We start from the raw sequence: 13,888 nt of genomic DNA, 5'->3' as shown, positions 1-13,888 counted from the left end.
GAAGTATTCCCTAAATCTGAAATTCATTTTGTAGAGCGTTCTCTAGCTCCTCCACTCAGTCTTCCTCCCGCACTGTGTACCAGTCAACAGTCTCTGCCCTGGGAGAGTGGAGCTGCTCCCTCAGCCCCTTCCTGACTCCCAGGTGACCCTGCATTCAAGTTGCCTGCATCCGATACTGCTAACCCAGAGTGGAGAACTATGTGCAAAGCTGCTTTAGTCCTTCTGCCTTAAGCCCCTGACAACAAGGTTGTGTGTTTAAAATTCCACAAGATCTGTTTACTGTGAAATTGTGTCCAGCAAAATTCCTCCTTGAGGGAAAGGATTTCAAAATCTTGCCAAAAAGGGCTTGCAGTGCAAATAGAATGTACTTCAAATAAATACAAGAAAGAAAACCAGTCTACTGAAGCAGAATCTGGCCAAGTAGGATATTTTTTGACCTGTGCTTTCCTGATAATTCTGCGTGTGTCTTGCTCTCTGATCACATCCCACACTCTTTCTTTTCCTCCTTATTTTACCATTCGTTCTCTGCTTCCTTTTCCTCCGTCCAACACTATTCCCAGACAAGTGTTGATGCCAGCACCCTGTTACTCCTATTGATGGTCTGCATTTGGGCCACATTCATTCCTTCCTCTCCTGCTGCTTATAGTTGCTCGGCTCAGATCTCAGATGAGATCTAGAATATGTATCTTCCTCCTATTCCCAAGTGTTTGCCTAATTCTCCGTTCCTCTCTTAAAACTGTCCACACACAGTCCGTCACACAATTGTCCTGAGAGTGGACTGAGACTTTAGCATGTGCTCTTGTAGGTAACAAAAGAGATACAGTGACTGTGTTACCCTGAACAGGGGCTGGTGGACTCAGCACAGCTAGCCAATGTCCATGGAAGCCTGTACGCACTCCCCTCCTGTTCATGCTTGTGCAGTCTGTCTTCCGTACCTCCCTAGAGCTGTTCTCACCGCGGGCATTCACAGTTTCCTTGTGGCCAAAGCCAGGGGCACCTTGTGGTCCTCATCTTTCCTGGCTTCCTGGTGGTGTGTGGCCGCTTGCTCCATGATGAAACTCTTTCTCTCCAGGCCCTGGGGTGCCATGTAGGACTCTTGACTGTACCTCCCTGGCCTCCTTTGAAGGCTTCTCCTGTTCTTGTCCTTGTCCCTTGAGTGCTGGTTCTTCCCAGCTCTGCTCTTTTTCTCTTAGTGGTTCCTCTGCTTAGTTCACTCACATCCATGCCTTTGGTGACCTACCTGTTACAACTGACACCAATGCTTCATCTTCTAAACAGATCTTCTTAGGCTTTCAGACCCATTTGTCCAACTGCCTGCTAGAAATCACTGCTTGGTTCTCTTGAGAGTATTTGAAACATTAAACTCACCTTTCTCTCCAAACCCCACCTACAAACTTCTCCTCCTGGGCTCCCTGTTACATTCCGTGTACGTTGTTGGCTAAGCCAGAATCCCGAGAGCCTCATCTTTGACTCTTCCTCCCTCAAAGACCAAAGTCCATCCATCAAGTCAGGCCTGTTCCATTTAAACCTCCTTGATAGCTCTAGAATCAGTCCACTGTCCCTACCCAGTCCAGGCCACCCTCATCTCTCACCTGAGTCATTGCATCAACCATGTAGTCATGACCGCGTAACATTTTTAATCTCTTCTTTCTCCATTTTTGTAAGGCACAATGATTTTTTTTTAATGCAGACACATAACATTTTTCACATACATCCCAGTGCTCCCAAAATAAAGACTGAACTTCTTATAATTCTACTGCTACCCTCTGCCCTTGCCTACCACTCCCACTGCTATTCCCACCACTCTCACCTGCATAAATGCTGGGCTACCCATTCCAGACCCTGGCATGTGATATGCACACTGCCCGGAACATATTTCCAGCCTCGCACCACTTTCCTGTAATTCCTTACACCTCCTTCCCTATAATTCTGTTTCTTTTCTCTGCTGGTGGCACCCAGACTAATTGCCTTTTCTGAGATCCCTTGGTAAAATCCAACAAACATTTGAAACCTATTAAATGGACTACCCAATTCCAGGGGTATCTAGAAAATAGTAGGCATGCACAGGCCTGTGCATACACATATATATGTGTGTATCTTGAAATCAGACACATACGGAAATACTTTTTCAACTTTAAATATTGTTGCTATTTATCTCATATCTATGCTCATTTTTTCCTCCAAAATAAAGTATGGAATCAAAAACATCAAATCCCGGGCTGGGCACGGTGGCTCACGCCTGTAATCCTAGCACTCTGGGAGGCCGAGGCGGACGGATCACTCGAAGTCAGGAGTTCGAGACCAGCCTGAGCAAGAGCAAGACCCCATCTCTACTAAAAATAGAAAGAAATTATCTGGCCAACTAAAATATATAAATATATAGAAAAAATTAGCTGGGCATGGTGGTGCATGCCTGTAGTCCCAGCTACTCGGGAGGCTGAGGCAGTAGGATCGCTTAAGCCCAGGAGTTTGAGGTTGCTGTGAGCTAGGCTGACGCTACGGCACTCACTCTAGCCTGGGCAACAGAGCAAGACTCTGTCTCAAGAAAAAAAAAAAAAAAAAAATCCCACTGTGTTCCTCTCATCCAACTCTACGCAGAGCAAAAAAGTAGTTGGAATTAGATAAGACAGAAAAATAAGAAAATTGAATGGAAAATACAAATGGAATTATCGATTCCAATGTGATGTAATAGAAAAAAGCATAGAGCTGGAAGTCAAGAGACCTAGGTTCTATTTCTAATGATTACACAAATTTTTGTTGTCATCTTGGGTGAGTTGCTTGATTTCCCTGGACCCCAGTTGTATCATCTTCTAATGAGAGATTGAATCTCTGAGGTCCCTTTCTGATCATCCATGCAAGGGGTCCTGGTAGAGAGCTTCCACAAGTCTGATTGGAGAGGCCATAGAGAACAGAAAGGTGCCAGGAGTGAATCTTATACCAATTTAACTACTTTCAAGTAAAAAGGGAAAGATTTAATAATTTCTGTTGTATCTTGATCTGTGAACAGAACTTATAAACAAAAGTTAAAATATCATCTTGGGACAAATGAACTAGAAGGGTGAAAAATTACTGCAGCTATTTAAGTTATAAACCTCGGTTTTAATATTTGTGTGTCCTTCTTAGCTTTTGAAATTTGTTCCTGAAAAAAGTGACATTGACCTGTTGGAAGAACATAAACACGAACTGGATCGGATGGCCAAGGCTGATAGATTCCTTTTTGAGATGAGCCGGTAGGTTTGAAGATGTTTCAAATGTAAAGATGCCCTTACCTTTCCAAGTGTCGTGACTTGTAATTTTCAATTCATGTTACATTGTCTGGGCCATTAACCTGGCTTAACTTGATCTTCTTGAGTCTGAGTTGTGTGGGATTTGATTGTTTTTCTTTAATGAGTTCTTGCCTGTGGGTGAGCCAGGGTCCAGGTGTCTTCACAACCGTTTCTATTTCTGGGCCTCTTAGGCTGATGTGCTTTGGCCTGATCAAGTCAGATCTTTTCCTAGTTCTGGTCAGTGCCATTTTTCTCACCACTTTGATTTCTTGGGATGCTATCTCACGCTTCCTTAGTAGCTCAGCATCTCAAGGTGGTTGTAAAATGGAAGGAAAAAAAAATAAGGTCAGACTTTGGCAATGTCAGCACAAGCCCACACAACAGAAGAGCCAAGGTCTGGACGGCAAACCATGACATGTGCAGACATCAGTAATCAATCGAGGCACTCTTCCCACGCAGCCTTGGCAGGCTGGCTGGACCCTCCTCCAGAAAGCCCCGAGGCAGCCACTGCTTCATAATTGGGTTTGGCATGTGAGCGAGTCTGTCTGCCAGCCCAGGCCTCTCAGATTGACTCCGCGTTAGAGAGGGACCAGTGGTCCCGGAACTCTCAGTTGAGCTCAGGGCACAGCTCTTGCCTGAGGGAGCAGAGAGGGAGGTTTGGGGACAGGAGTGAGGAGAGGACAGTATGGGCAGAGGATGCTGGAGACAAGTTTTTACTTCAGAAGGTAAAAGTGGAAAATGAAGAAACTTGGGAGAAGTGTAGGAAACTGTCACTCATTTGCAGTAGGATGGGGCGTCTTCCCATTTCCACTCCGTTTTATCTCTTCTGTGTCCAAAAGAGCTTCTGGAACTCTGAGGGAGGAGCGGGGCCTTTAGCCAGCAGCAGCCAGCTCCCACTTTCTGTGAGCAGTTGCCTCATTTGATTGGAGCCAAGGACTGTACTGCAGTGGCCCGGATGCCCACTGTAGGGCAGACCAAAGTGGGCTCTCCGGGCAAAGGTGGCCACGTGCCCTGCCTTCCCGTTGGTGAGAAGACTGCTGTGTGCACGTGTGCTGGCACCTCCGTGGCTAGTAAGTGAACATAGGCATATTAAATGAATGTTAATTAGTCCATGCTTGCTCCTACAGAATTAATCATTATCAGCAAAGATTGCAATCGCTGTACTTCAAAAAGAAGTTTGCGGAGCGCGTGGCGGAAGTGAAACCTAAAGTGGAAGGTAAAGTCAAGCTGCTTAGATTGGAAATGATTTTTGTCAATAGTACCCATTTACAAGTGCAACCCAAGTGCATACAGTAAACAGGATCGCTTTGGAGATCTGCTTGAAATCTTTTGAAATTCTGATGGATAATTACTTAAGGTCAGCGCTTGGTGCACTGGGCTGGCCTGGGCTCTGGGCTCACAGCACACTTCCCGGTTTCCCCTGCAGGGCTGGGCTTTTAACTACCTGGGTGTTGGTGAGAAATTAATTTGTCTGCTACTAGCATCAAACCTGTAATTAGCTTTCTTACAACAGGGCCTTAGTAGATTTTTTTCAAGGGAAGCGTTGAAGCTGTTAAGTTTTTAAGTGTTTGCGATGGAGAGCACAGCCACAGGACACGGGCTGGAATCGGGAGTGTGCTTGAGTGCCAGTCCCTGCTGTGGCGCCTGCAAGCTATAACGTGTAACAAATCTGACCAGTTTCCTATCAGTGGAATTGATCAGTAATCCTGTTGATCTGACTCACACCAGGCAACTAAGTGTCTACAAAGAAAGGCTGGAAATGGAGTCACTATTTTATGTACTTCTCAGTGTTTGAGGTTGGCAAGTTAGCCAAGGATTCGCCTGAGAAAGGGCAGGACTTTGCGCCTGTCTGTGGGTATCGGTAACAACCTTACCTGCTTCCCCATCCTCTTGCTTCTGGTTTAGGTGTTTTGAAAGTGCTCCCTGGAAGTCTAATAATCCAGTCTTACATCTTCAATGTTTGTTATTAGGCATGTGGATTTAGGATGGGTATCACTGAAAAGTCTTGGTTGTAATACTTGTGTTTTTATGTTTGGTTTTGAAGCAATTCGTTCTGGGTCAGAAGAGGTGTTTAGGAGCAGCGCCCTCAAGCAGTTGCTAGAGGTGGTTTTGGCATTTGGAAACTATATGAATAAAGGCCAAAGAGGGAATGCATATGGATTCAAGATCTCCAGCCTAAATAAGATAGCTGACACAAAATCCAGTATTGACAAGTAAGTACGGGGGGGGGGTCCAGGCACTTAGGTCAGGGCTCAAGTTTGTCCCCCCTCTGGTCCATGACACTGCAGTCTTCAGTCTGAACTTCTTTCTCACTTCTCTCTTCCCTTCTCTTGACTCTTCTCTGAACTCCCCCAAGTTCCTGTAGGACCAGTTGTCCTTCATCCATCTTTGGTCCTCAGGGACATCATTTATTCCAAGGGTTTTGATTTTTAGTCTTGCCTTTTAAAAGAAAAAACAATTTTTTTGGTAAACCTTTTATTATAATGTACTCAAAAGAGGTCAGTAATCATAAATGTAGGGCTTGATGAATTTCCACAAATTGAACACACCTGAATGAATTAAAAGCACCCAGATCAAGAAACAGAACATAACCAGTGCTCTGGAAGTCTCCTCACAACCCCTCCCAGCCACTCCTCCTCTACAGAAAACTGTGTCCCAGAGAAAAGAAAAAAACTGACAGTCAATGCTGGAATGTGAAACTTACTGGGTTTTTAGGTTGTGTTTTCCTTTATACATTGGAGCCAGCAGCTATAGCAAAAAAAACTATGATGTATAAATAAGTGCATTTTGGCTCTTAGTATTCAGCTGCTCATCCCTCCGCTCATTAAAATGCTTCCTAGAAAGTGTACAACACTGCATTTTAGGTGAACAGATTCTCGTTAGAGACACTGAGATGTGAAAATGCTCTTGTTCATTAACAGGTAGGGTCATTAGGCATATTAACTCCAGTGTCCCCGAGATCTTTGTTTCTGTGAGGTTCTCACTGACTTCAAAGGGACTCACACAATTGTTTCTGAGGTAGGCTTCTCTGTACCCAGATTCCTTTTAGAAATGTGGGCTGTTCACCCTAGTTATTCCTAACTAATGAGGCTTTTTACCCTATATTTTCTAAAGGGTTCATGAAGCATAGTATTCTGGCAACCCTGAATTCATCCTAGAAGAAATAAGCCATGTGTTAATTTGTTATTTTTGCATCATGTAGATATAGATTAATGAAGAGCAGCTGTTGTGTTATAGCTCTGCCACCTAATTTTTAATGTAAGCACTTGATCCTTTTCAGAGCACTTTCACATTTGATTGTCACAACAGCCTGTGAAGTACACAAGCCAAATGCTGTTATCACCTGTTGTCAGATAAACTGAGGCAGGGTCAAGTGGCTCGTTTAGCTTGCCTAAGGTTATAACAAGCAAGATATTTGGCCTTATAGGTATTCAATGCCTGTTCTGTTGGTCTGTACACAGCTATACTCTTAACCAACAGATGGATCTTCTTTGGAGGTTGTAGGGAGCTAGGGCACTAGCAGATCTTATTTACATATGAAAGCAGCCACTAAAAGGAAGGTGTTTTGCACACACGTACACACACACATGAAAGTGAATCACCAGTCCCCCGGCACTTACTACGTGATTATCTCCTTATTTATTGAGGTTACTACAGAATTTACATAATGTACAAGCCTTTTCAGAAGAATGAATTAAAAGTATTTCTGATCTTTCTTTTTCCTCTTTTTTTCTGCCTTTAATATTTATATTTGGTCCTCAAATGTAACACCCATGTCTTACAAACCAAGCAGAGTGCCTTGCCAGTAAACAGTCAGTCATTCAGTGTTGTTCGACTGCATCTAAATCAGACAGTATAACAGGTGGGGCAGTCAGCGTGAAGGGGGCAGTCACTCAGCGTCGAAGGCTCAGTTACTGTAACAACCAGGGAATAATCAGATGTGTGGCTGTTTAGTTGTTGTTCATTCTTCAAGAATTTGTGTTTATTCAAATGTGAGGTATCATTTGGATAGCAAACAAATGGGAAAGATCTGATCTGGCTTTGAGCCTTTCTAATTCATTCTTCTGAAAAGGCTTGTACATTACATAAATTCTGTAGTAACCTCAAAAGCGTATATGATTAAGTAAATTAATTGAAATGTCTCTAAATAACAAAGCATTTCTCTAAAGTAATGGAAAAAAATAGCATTACTCTTTCTTGTGATGGTAGCTAGCATTTTGCTCCTTGCCCTGTCATCTTAGGTGAGAGGGACATGGGCAGACATGAATAGGAAAACTGAAATGGAAGGATGCAGCTGAACATCTGAAAAATAAGTCACTAGAATTATTAGCCACTGTTTTGTACTGATGGGCCATTGTTTTCTAATTATTGAGAGCAAGAAAAATAAAGAAAATTTTTAAAAAATGTGAGTCAGGTAACTCAGGAGTAGGATTGCACTGTCTCTGAAACCACAAGGGTAACTAGAAATGGTTTTCACTGTCATGGAAAAGAAAATTGTTTGAGAACTCTGATTTATTTTGGTTAGAGGAGGGTGGGAGTATTGTGGTTTAGCATTTTGAATTAGCATACTGCCTAAATCATGAAAATGTGTTTTAAAGAAATGCATTTTTATCTTCCTGATTATGATAACTTAAGCAGATTTGTAGTTCTTGATCTTGGCTGCATGTTAGAGTCACCAGGGAGTTTTTAAAAAATACCCACGCCTGGCTCCACCTCATTCCAATTAAATGAATCTCCGGGGTTGGCCCCGGCATCTGGAGTCCAGGTGACTGTAATGTGCAGTGCAGTCGGTGACAGTGGGACCAGACTGACACAGCTTTGCCTAATAGATACTGTTATCAGACGCCCGCCTTTTCAGTCCAGGTCAGGCCGAGTTCAGCCCTGTCACCACCGCAGAGGGAGCCGGCACAGCCAACTGCTGTAATTGCTAAGGCTTATGCAGTTAGGAGCTGAAGTGTTGCTAAATTAGGAAGTGGATTCACAGCTGCAAAGATATCACATGATGACAGTTATGGCCCACTTCCAGGTTCTGCCCTGAAATAGGGGGCTTTCTAACTTTCTGCCCACCCTTTGGACAAAACCTTAAATAAAAAGTATCAATAACTCTCATCAGTGAGTTTGCTACTCTATACTTTCAGACTTGAAAATAGGTGCCTCTTTAGTGGATTAAGCATCCCTCACTCCTCACCCCACCCAGTCCAACTTGTTACAAACCTGCAGGGCGCACCTCATTTGGGGTGGACCCACTGCAAAGGCAAACTTGAGCTTGTCCGCATTGGCAATGGTGCAGATTCACTTCAATCACCCATCACGTTACCCAGATTTTGAAGGATGGATGCTCATTGTGGGCCAGAAATGTGATTCTTACCCCATTTTAGAAACTATATGCTCCCTTTTGACCTATGTTTATGTAAATCTGATGCAGGCTCTCCTATTATCCCCGTTTCCTGAGAATCCCTGCCTTAAAGGAACCTCCCAATTTCAAAGTTAATGCAGGAATATAGCATCATGGTGGGTTCTACCACTTGAGCTATAAATCCTGTGTAGATATTGACCATGTTTAATACTTTTCTCTTCTTTGATTGTAGGAACATTACCCTTTTGCACTATCTCATAACTATTGTGGAAAATAAATACCCCAATGTTCTCAATCTAAATGAAGAATTGCGAGATATTCCTCAAGCCGCAAAAGTAAAGTAAGTACTTATAGTGACTTGTTTTAGCTTTTTAAATCATGTGGACCGTGCACTTAAGCATTGAGATAGTTAGTTAGCATTGCATGAAGCGGGTCCTTCTGTTTGTTTTCCCCTGAACATCAGATGAAGTAAAGTTTGAATCATATCCAAAATCTCTCAAATGTGTTACAAGGTTTTGAATATACATTTGTTCTAACTCCTTTGGAGTACTGCTGCATGCAATTTTTAACTTTCATAAAACCTAATTTTCTGAGTTACTAAGAGTATAGGAAAGGAATGTGGTTCTCACAAGTACTTTTAAAAGGCAGTTCTTTTAAATATAGGTCAGAGGGCCTTTAGTTAAATAAAGATACATGGCTAAGCAAATAGAAGACCTAAATGTAAGGGTGTTGCTAATAATTTTCACATATGCACACACTCCCAGAAACCAAGGCAACCCTTTAATGGGAAGCAGTCTTTATGCAAATTGAAAAACTAAAAATAAAATGGAAAGTTGCCAAACTTTTCCCACAAACTTCACACGACGTTTCTGAAACTAGGAGCAGGCAATTTTCCCTACGATTCTTCCCTTCCTCTTTTGGCTCTCTCTTTTTTTAAAACTTAAACTGCATCTTTTTACAGTCAATTTGAAAAGTATAATGAGCAGGCTAATTTTTTCCTTCTGTTTGTGGAATTTGGTAGAAGTATGCTATGTAAGGCATGAAATTAAAATATTAAAATAAATGAAGTATTGGAGAGTTTCCTTGTATGTTGTGAATTATCTATGAGAATTAAATTTCAATCTCTGATGTTTAGCCATGAAACAGAACGCATTGTATACGAGAGATGCCCAGGAATCTTTCTCTGTTTAAAAAAAAAAATGAAAATGAAAAACTATTTAATACACTTTAAGAAAAATCATTGTTTATGGAAACTTAAGCTGTTACCTTATAATATTCATATTACTGTAGCCTTAGTGAAAAGCAGTACGATAATTATGAAGAGCACAGTGTGAACATGATTGTGGGTAAACCAGTTTCTTTTACTTTTTCAAAGGGAGCCAAATATGGCAAGAAATTTGTTTCTACATAAAGTAATTTGCTGAAGTGAGATTTTTGTGAGATTAAAATGTAAAATATTTTTATACAAATGGGAGATGTTTCTATTCTGCTATTTTTAACCTATACCTGCTGGCTATGGAAAACAAGGAATATAATTTCATACCTAAATTCTATAAGTTTAAAACGCTGTTGTCTTTCTGTGAGATCTGAACATGGAACGGAATCTTGAACATTTAAAATAAACTAATATGGAGTTCCAAGCATGAAATATTTAAACCCACATTATATTTAATCCATGTAAGTCACACGTTGATTACTAAAATGTTCCTATTTACAACAGCATGACCGAGCTGGACAAAGAAATAAGTACCTTGAGAAGTGGCTTGAAAGCAGTAGAGACAGTGAGTATTTGTTTCTTGTTCTAATTCCCAGTCCCTTCACGATCTCTAGTACTGGTGATTCCCAGCGGATGAGTTGCTGGTTGCCTTGGCATGTATTATGCCAAGGATAGACACTTACTGATTTAGAAAAAACAACCACTGCCACTGAGAAGAAAAAGCAGGCAGCGTTTAGCCTGGTGACTTGAATGGAGGCCCCAGGTGTCCTGTGTGGGTCACTGCTGCATGAGCTGGAAACAGGACCTAGAGTGCCACCCGTTCACCTGTGGGGCAGGACTCTTTAAAATGAGTGGATTGGGCCAGATGATCTTCAAGGACCCGCCCAGCTTCCATGTTTTATTAATACTTGATATTCACTTGCAGGAGAGCAATGGAACTTCTGTGTCGTCTTTGAGTCAGTCCTTTGGGGGCGTATTTACTAAGCAGACGCTTGAGAGTACAGTCTGTGCTCTAGGCAAGGGATCGCGGTGGCTCAGAATCCTTGCCCTCCAGGTGTTGCAATAGTCAGAGCAGCAGTTCCTTCAGCCTGGCCACATCCGGATAAGCACCGTGGTTACAAGGGGGCCTGGAGGAAGAGGAGTAGGTCGAGGGTAGTCTGGAGGCTTATGGAACAGTTGGCATATACTGGAGGAAGCTTCTCTTCTGGAAAAGAAGAACTTTGAGCTATGGTTTAGGATGGGGCGGGGGCAGGGAGTGGTAAAGTTAGGTGCCCAGAGGCCGGTGTCCCAGGCACGCAAGACAACCTGGGCCCAGGCCTCGGAGGAAGGAAAGCAGGTCGGGCTGCCAGAGGCAGGGAGGAGTCAGTGGGATGGAACGCGACTGTGTTAGCACAGTGCTATGCGGGTACCATGCAGGTGCTGCTGCCGGCAAGAGGAGGGTCGGGGATGGGATGGGAACGAAAGAGGACCTGGCTTGGGTCTGCGCTTGGTGAAGGAGACTGATTCGCAGGCAGCTTGGCGAGGTGCCTCTCATAAGTATCTTTCTCATCATTTATCAGTAATGCCATGAGGACGCTCCCTTCTTTTCTTTTTTTAATCACAAAACTATGCCATAGAAAGTGGTTGAATTCATTAAAGACACACTTCTAATAAAAATTAAAGTCACAATGTCTAATTTTTTCTCATTGTTTTTAATAAATTAAGGAGCATGTGAGGGTTTTTTTATTTTGTTTTGTTTGAGGGGAGAGGGGACAGTTTAAAAAAAAAGGGAGATGAACAAATTGAGTGAACACTTTTTTTCCCAGCCCCAGTGGGCCTATGGCCATTGTGATGGCTAAAGCCTAATAATAGATGCTCTGACCCCTACATCTGAGCCAGTCCAGAGCAAGGCCTGGGGGGGGGGGTTTCCAAGGGAGTTTCGTGTTTGTTTATTAAAAGGATAGTTTTGCTAAACCTGCTCCATCCCTTGGGTCATATCCACTCCATCACAGTCTTCATAGGAAAGGGGCTACAGAAGCCTCCCCCACCCCTGACAGCTAAATAAATGTCAAGAGGTAGCATTGTAAGAAACAGTAGGAGGCAGAGCTTGGCCTGTTCAAATATTCAGGTGTCCTAATTGTGCCTTGCATAAATTGATTGTATTATTTGAAGGTATCAGAGCTGGAATTCTTATGAAATTATACACTAATGAAACATTTTAAAATGCCTTTCTCATCCCCACACCAATGCATATATGTACTTACTTTCCAGGCTCAAGTACTAGAATCATGGCAATTTCTTCCTGTCAGAGCCAGCTTCATAATTTATAATATGAGAGTCTTCACTTCAGTTATTTCATTTGATTCTCCTGATATGTGGATAGTGCCCTCCTTTTAGAAGTGAAGAAACAGGCCCAGAACAACTTGCCATGGATAAGCAGCAAACCAGCGGAAGAGCTGAGTCAGAACTCGTGACCTGTGACCCCTACACCCCTGCTTGTTAATATCTCTGCCAAAGCAGGTGCAGAAGAAAACAAGGGCAATCCAGTTGGAGTCAGTTGATATGCAGCGTGGTTGTTACTGACACTCTGGAGTCAGGGACCTGAGTTCAGATTCTGGCCCTGTCACTGATGAGCTACTTTGGGCAAAAAATTTAATCCTCTAAACCTTAATTTGTATGTCAGTACAATGGAGGTAATGATGCCTCACAGAGGTATTGTGGGAATTAAATAAGAATATGTATCTGGCAATGGTTAAAATTAATTATTGAAATTCTATTTGAACCATCTATGTGTTCATCACTGTGGTGATGGACAATACAGATAAATAACAAGAGACTAATTCTCCTACTGCCTGTTCACAAAAACTGAATGGTGTGGATAAGATGAAAAATGGTAGATGATTACAGTGCCAAAAGCTACAGGTGAAATTCTACTGACCCATATCCCATGGTTTAGGAAGTAAATAGACTTGGCAGAGAGGGAAAGAAAGAAAAATCAAGGCACCGGAATTCTGAGCATAGAATATCGACAATCAAAGTTTCTTGTTTTCACTCACAAACCCTTTGAATCCAGTTTGCTCCCATTATTTAACTTCTGTTAATTTTATCCAAATGCAAATCTGCTTCCTTTCTAAAGCCAGAATGAGAAATCACATTGATAAAGTACAGATGGTTGGTTAAATTGCTGTGTGCAAATATGCGTGTGCACATGGGTGTGGCTTTCGACATGGTGAGAGGAAGAGCGGGGCGGTGGAGGGGGGCAGGCTGGAGTATCACAAATCGTTTAGGACAAGTTTTGATATGTCTGCCATTCTGATTTATTACATTTGAGGCATATGGAATATGAGACAAGGTGTGTCTATATTTGAAGCCTATGTTGATGTTATTCATTTCCTGTGTTTAAGGAGCTGGAATATCAGAAGTCTCAGCCCCCACAGCCTGGAGATAAGTTTGTGTCCGTTGTCAGCCAGTTCATCACAGTAGCCAGCTTCAGCTTCTCTGATGTTGAAGATCTTCTAGCAGAAGCCAAAGACCTGGTAAATTTCCCCATTGCACACTGAGTGTTGTTTGACAGGGCTGGGCTTTAATTCAGTACTTTCAGATATTAATTACACTGTACAGGAAGCAGCAGGAATGAGATCCAAACATCATGGCACAGGAAATGAAGTAGTAGATCATTGTTTTCCAGATTCCATTGTTTTGTATATCATAGGTATATTTTCATTTCCCAGACTGTGATTACTTGAAATGCATTTTTGTCTAACCGCCCTGTGTTGCCTTTAGATCTTTAAGGCTCTGAATAGTATAAAAGCAGAATATAGTTCAGGATTGAAGTACTCTCTGGGAACCAGAAAAGAGTAGATGATGAAAACTAGGGCAGAATGAAGTGTACCTGAGGCGGCCAGGGGTACTACCTATTTAAATCTCCAGCAGAACTTGTTAAAGGAGCGGCATTTTAATTCACAGTCTCATTGCAAGAAGTATATTTTTTTCTAAGACATTTCATTCTATGATTTTTGCTATTTTCAAAATTTTGTTTTCCCATAGAGGAAAATTTTGTTGACTAATAAC

The 13,888-nt window shown here is 42.2% G+C and overlaps 1 protein-coding gene across 1 annotated transcript in view; it reads left to right on the top strand.

The window, feature by feature from the left end:
* The window catches only part of DAAM1 (dishevelled associated activator of morphogenesis 1), a 163,338-nt gene that overhangs the window by 142,982 nt on the left and 6,468 nt on the right, over positions 1–13,888 (top strand). Inside the window, exons 18-23 of the mRNA XM_045566390.1 lie at positions 3,124–3,230; positions 4,394–4,482; positions 5,311–5,479; positions 8,855–8,962; positions 10,343–10,403; positions 13,222–13,353. Of these exons, the coding sequence (XP_045422346.1) occupies positions 3,124–3,230; positions 4,394–4,482; positions 5,311–5,479; positions 8,855–8,962; positions 10,343–10,403; positions 13,222–13,353 (666 nt within the window). The remainder of the gene's footprint in view (positions 1–3,123; positions 3,231–4,393; positions 4,483–5,310; positions 5,480–8,854; positions 8,963–10,342; positions 10,404–13,221; positions 13,354–13,888) is intronic.

Source organism: Lemur catta, chromosome 1 (genome assembly GCF_020740605.2).
Source record: "Lemur catta isolate mLemCat1 chromosome 1, mLemCat1.pri, whole genome shotgun sequence".
NCBI classification, from domain to species: domain Eukaryota; kingdom Metazoa; phylum Chordata; class Mammalia; order Primates; family Lemuridae; genus Lemur; species Lemur catta.
The sequence above is the reverse complement of the archived record's forward strand: the minus strand, read 5'-3'. Positions and strand labels throughout refer to the sequence as shown.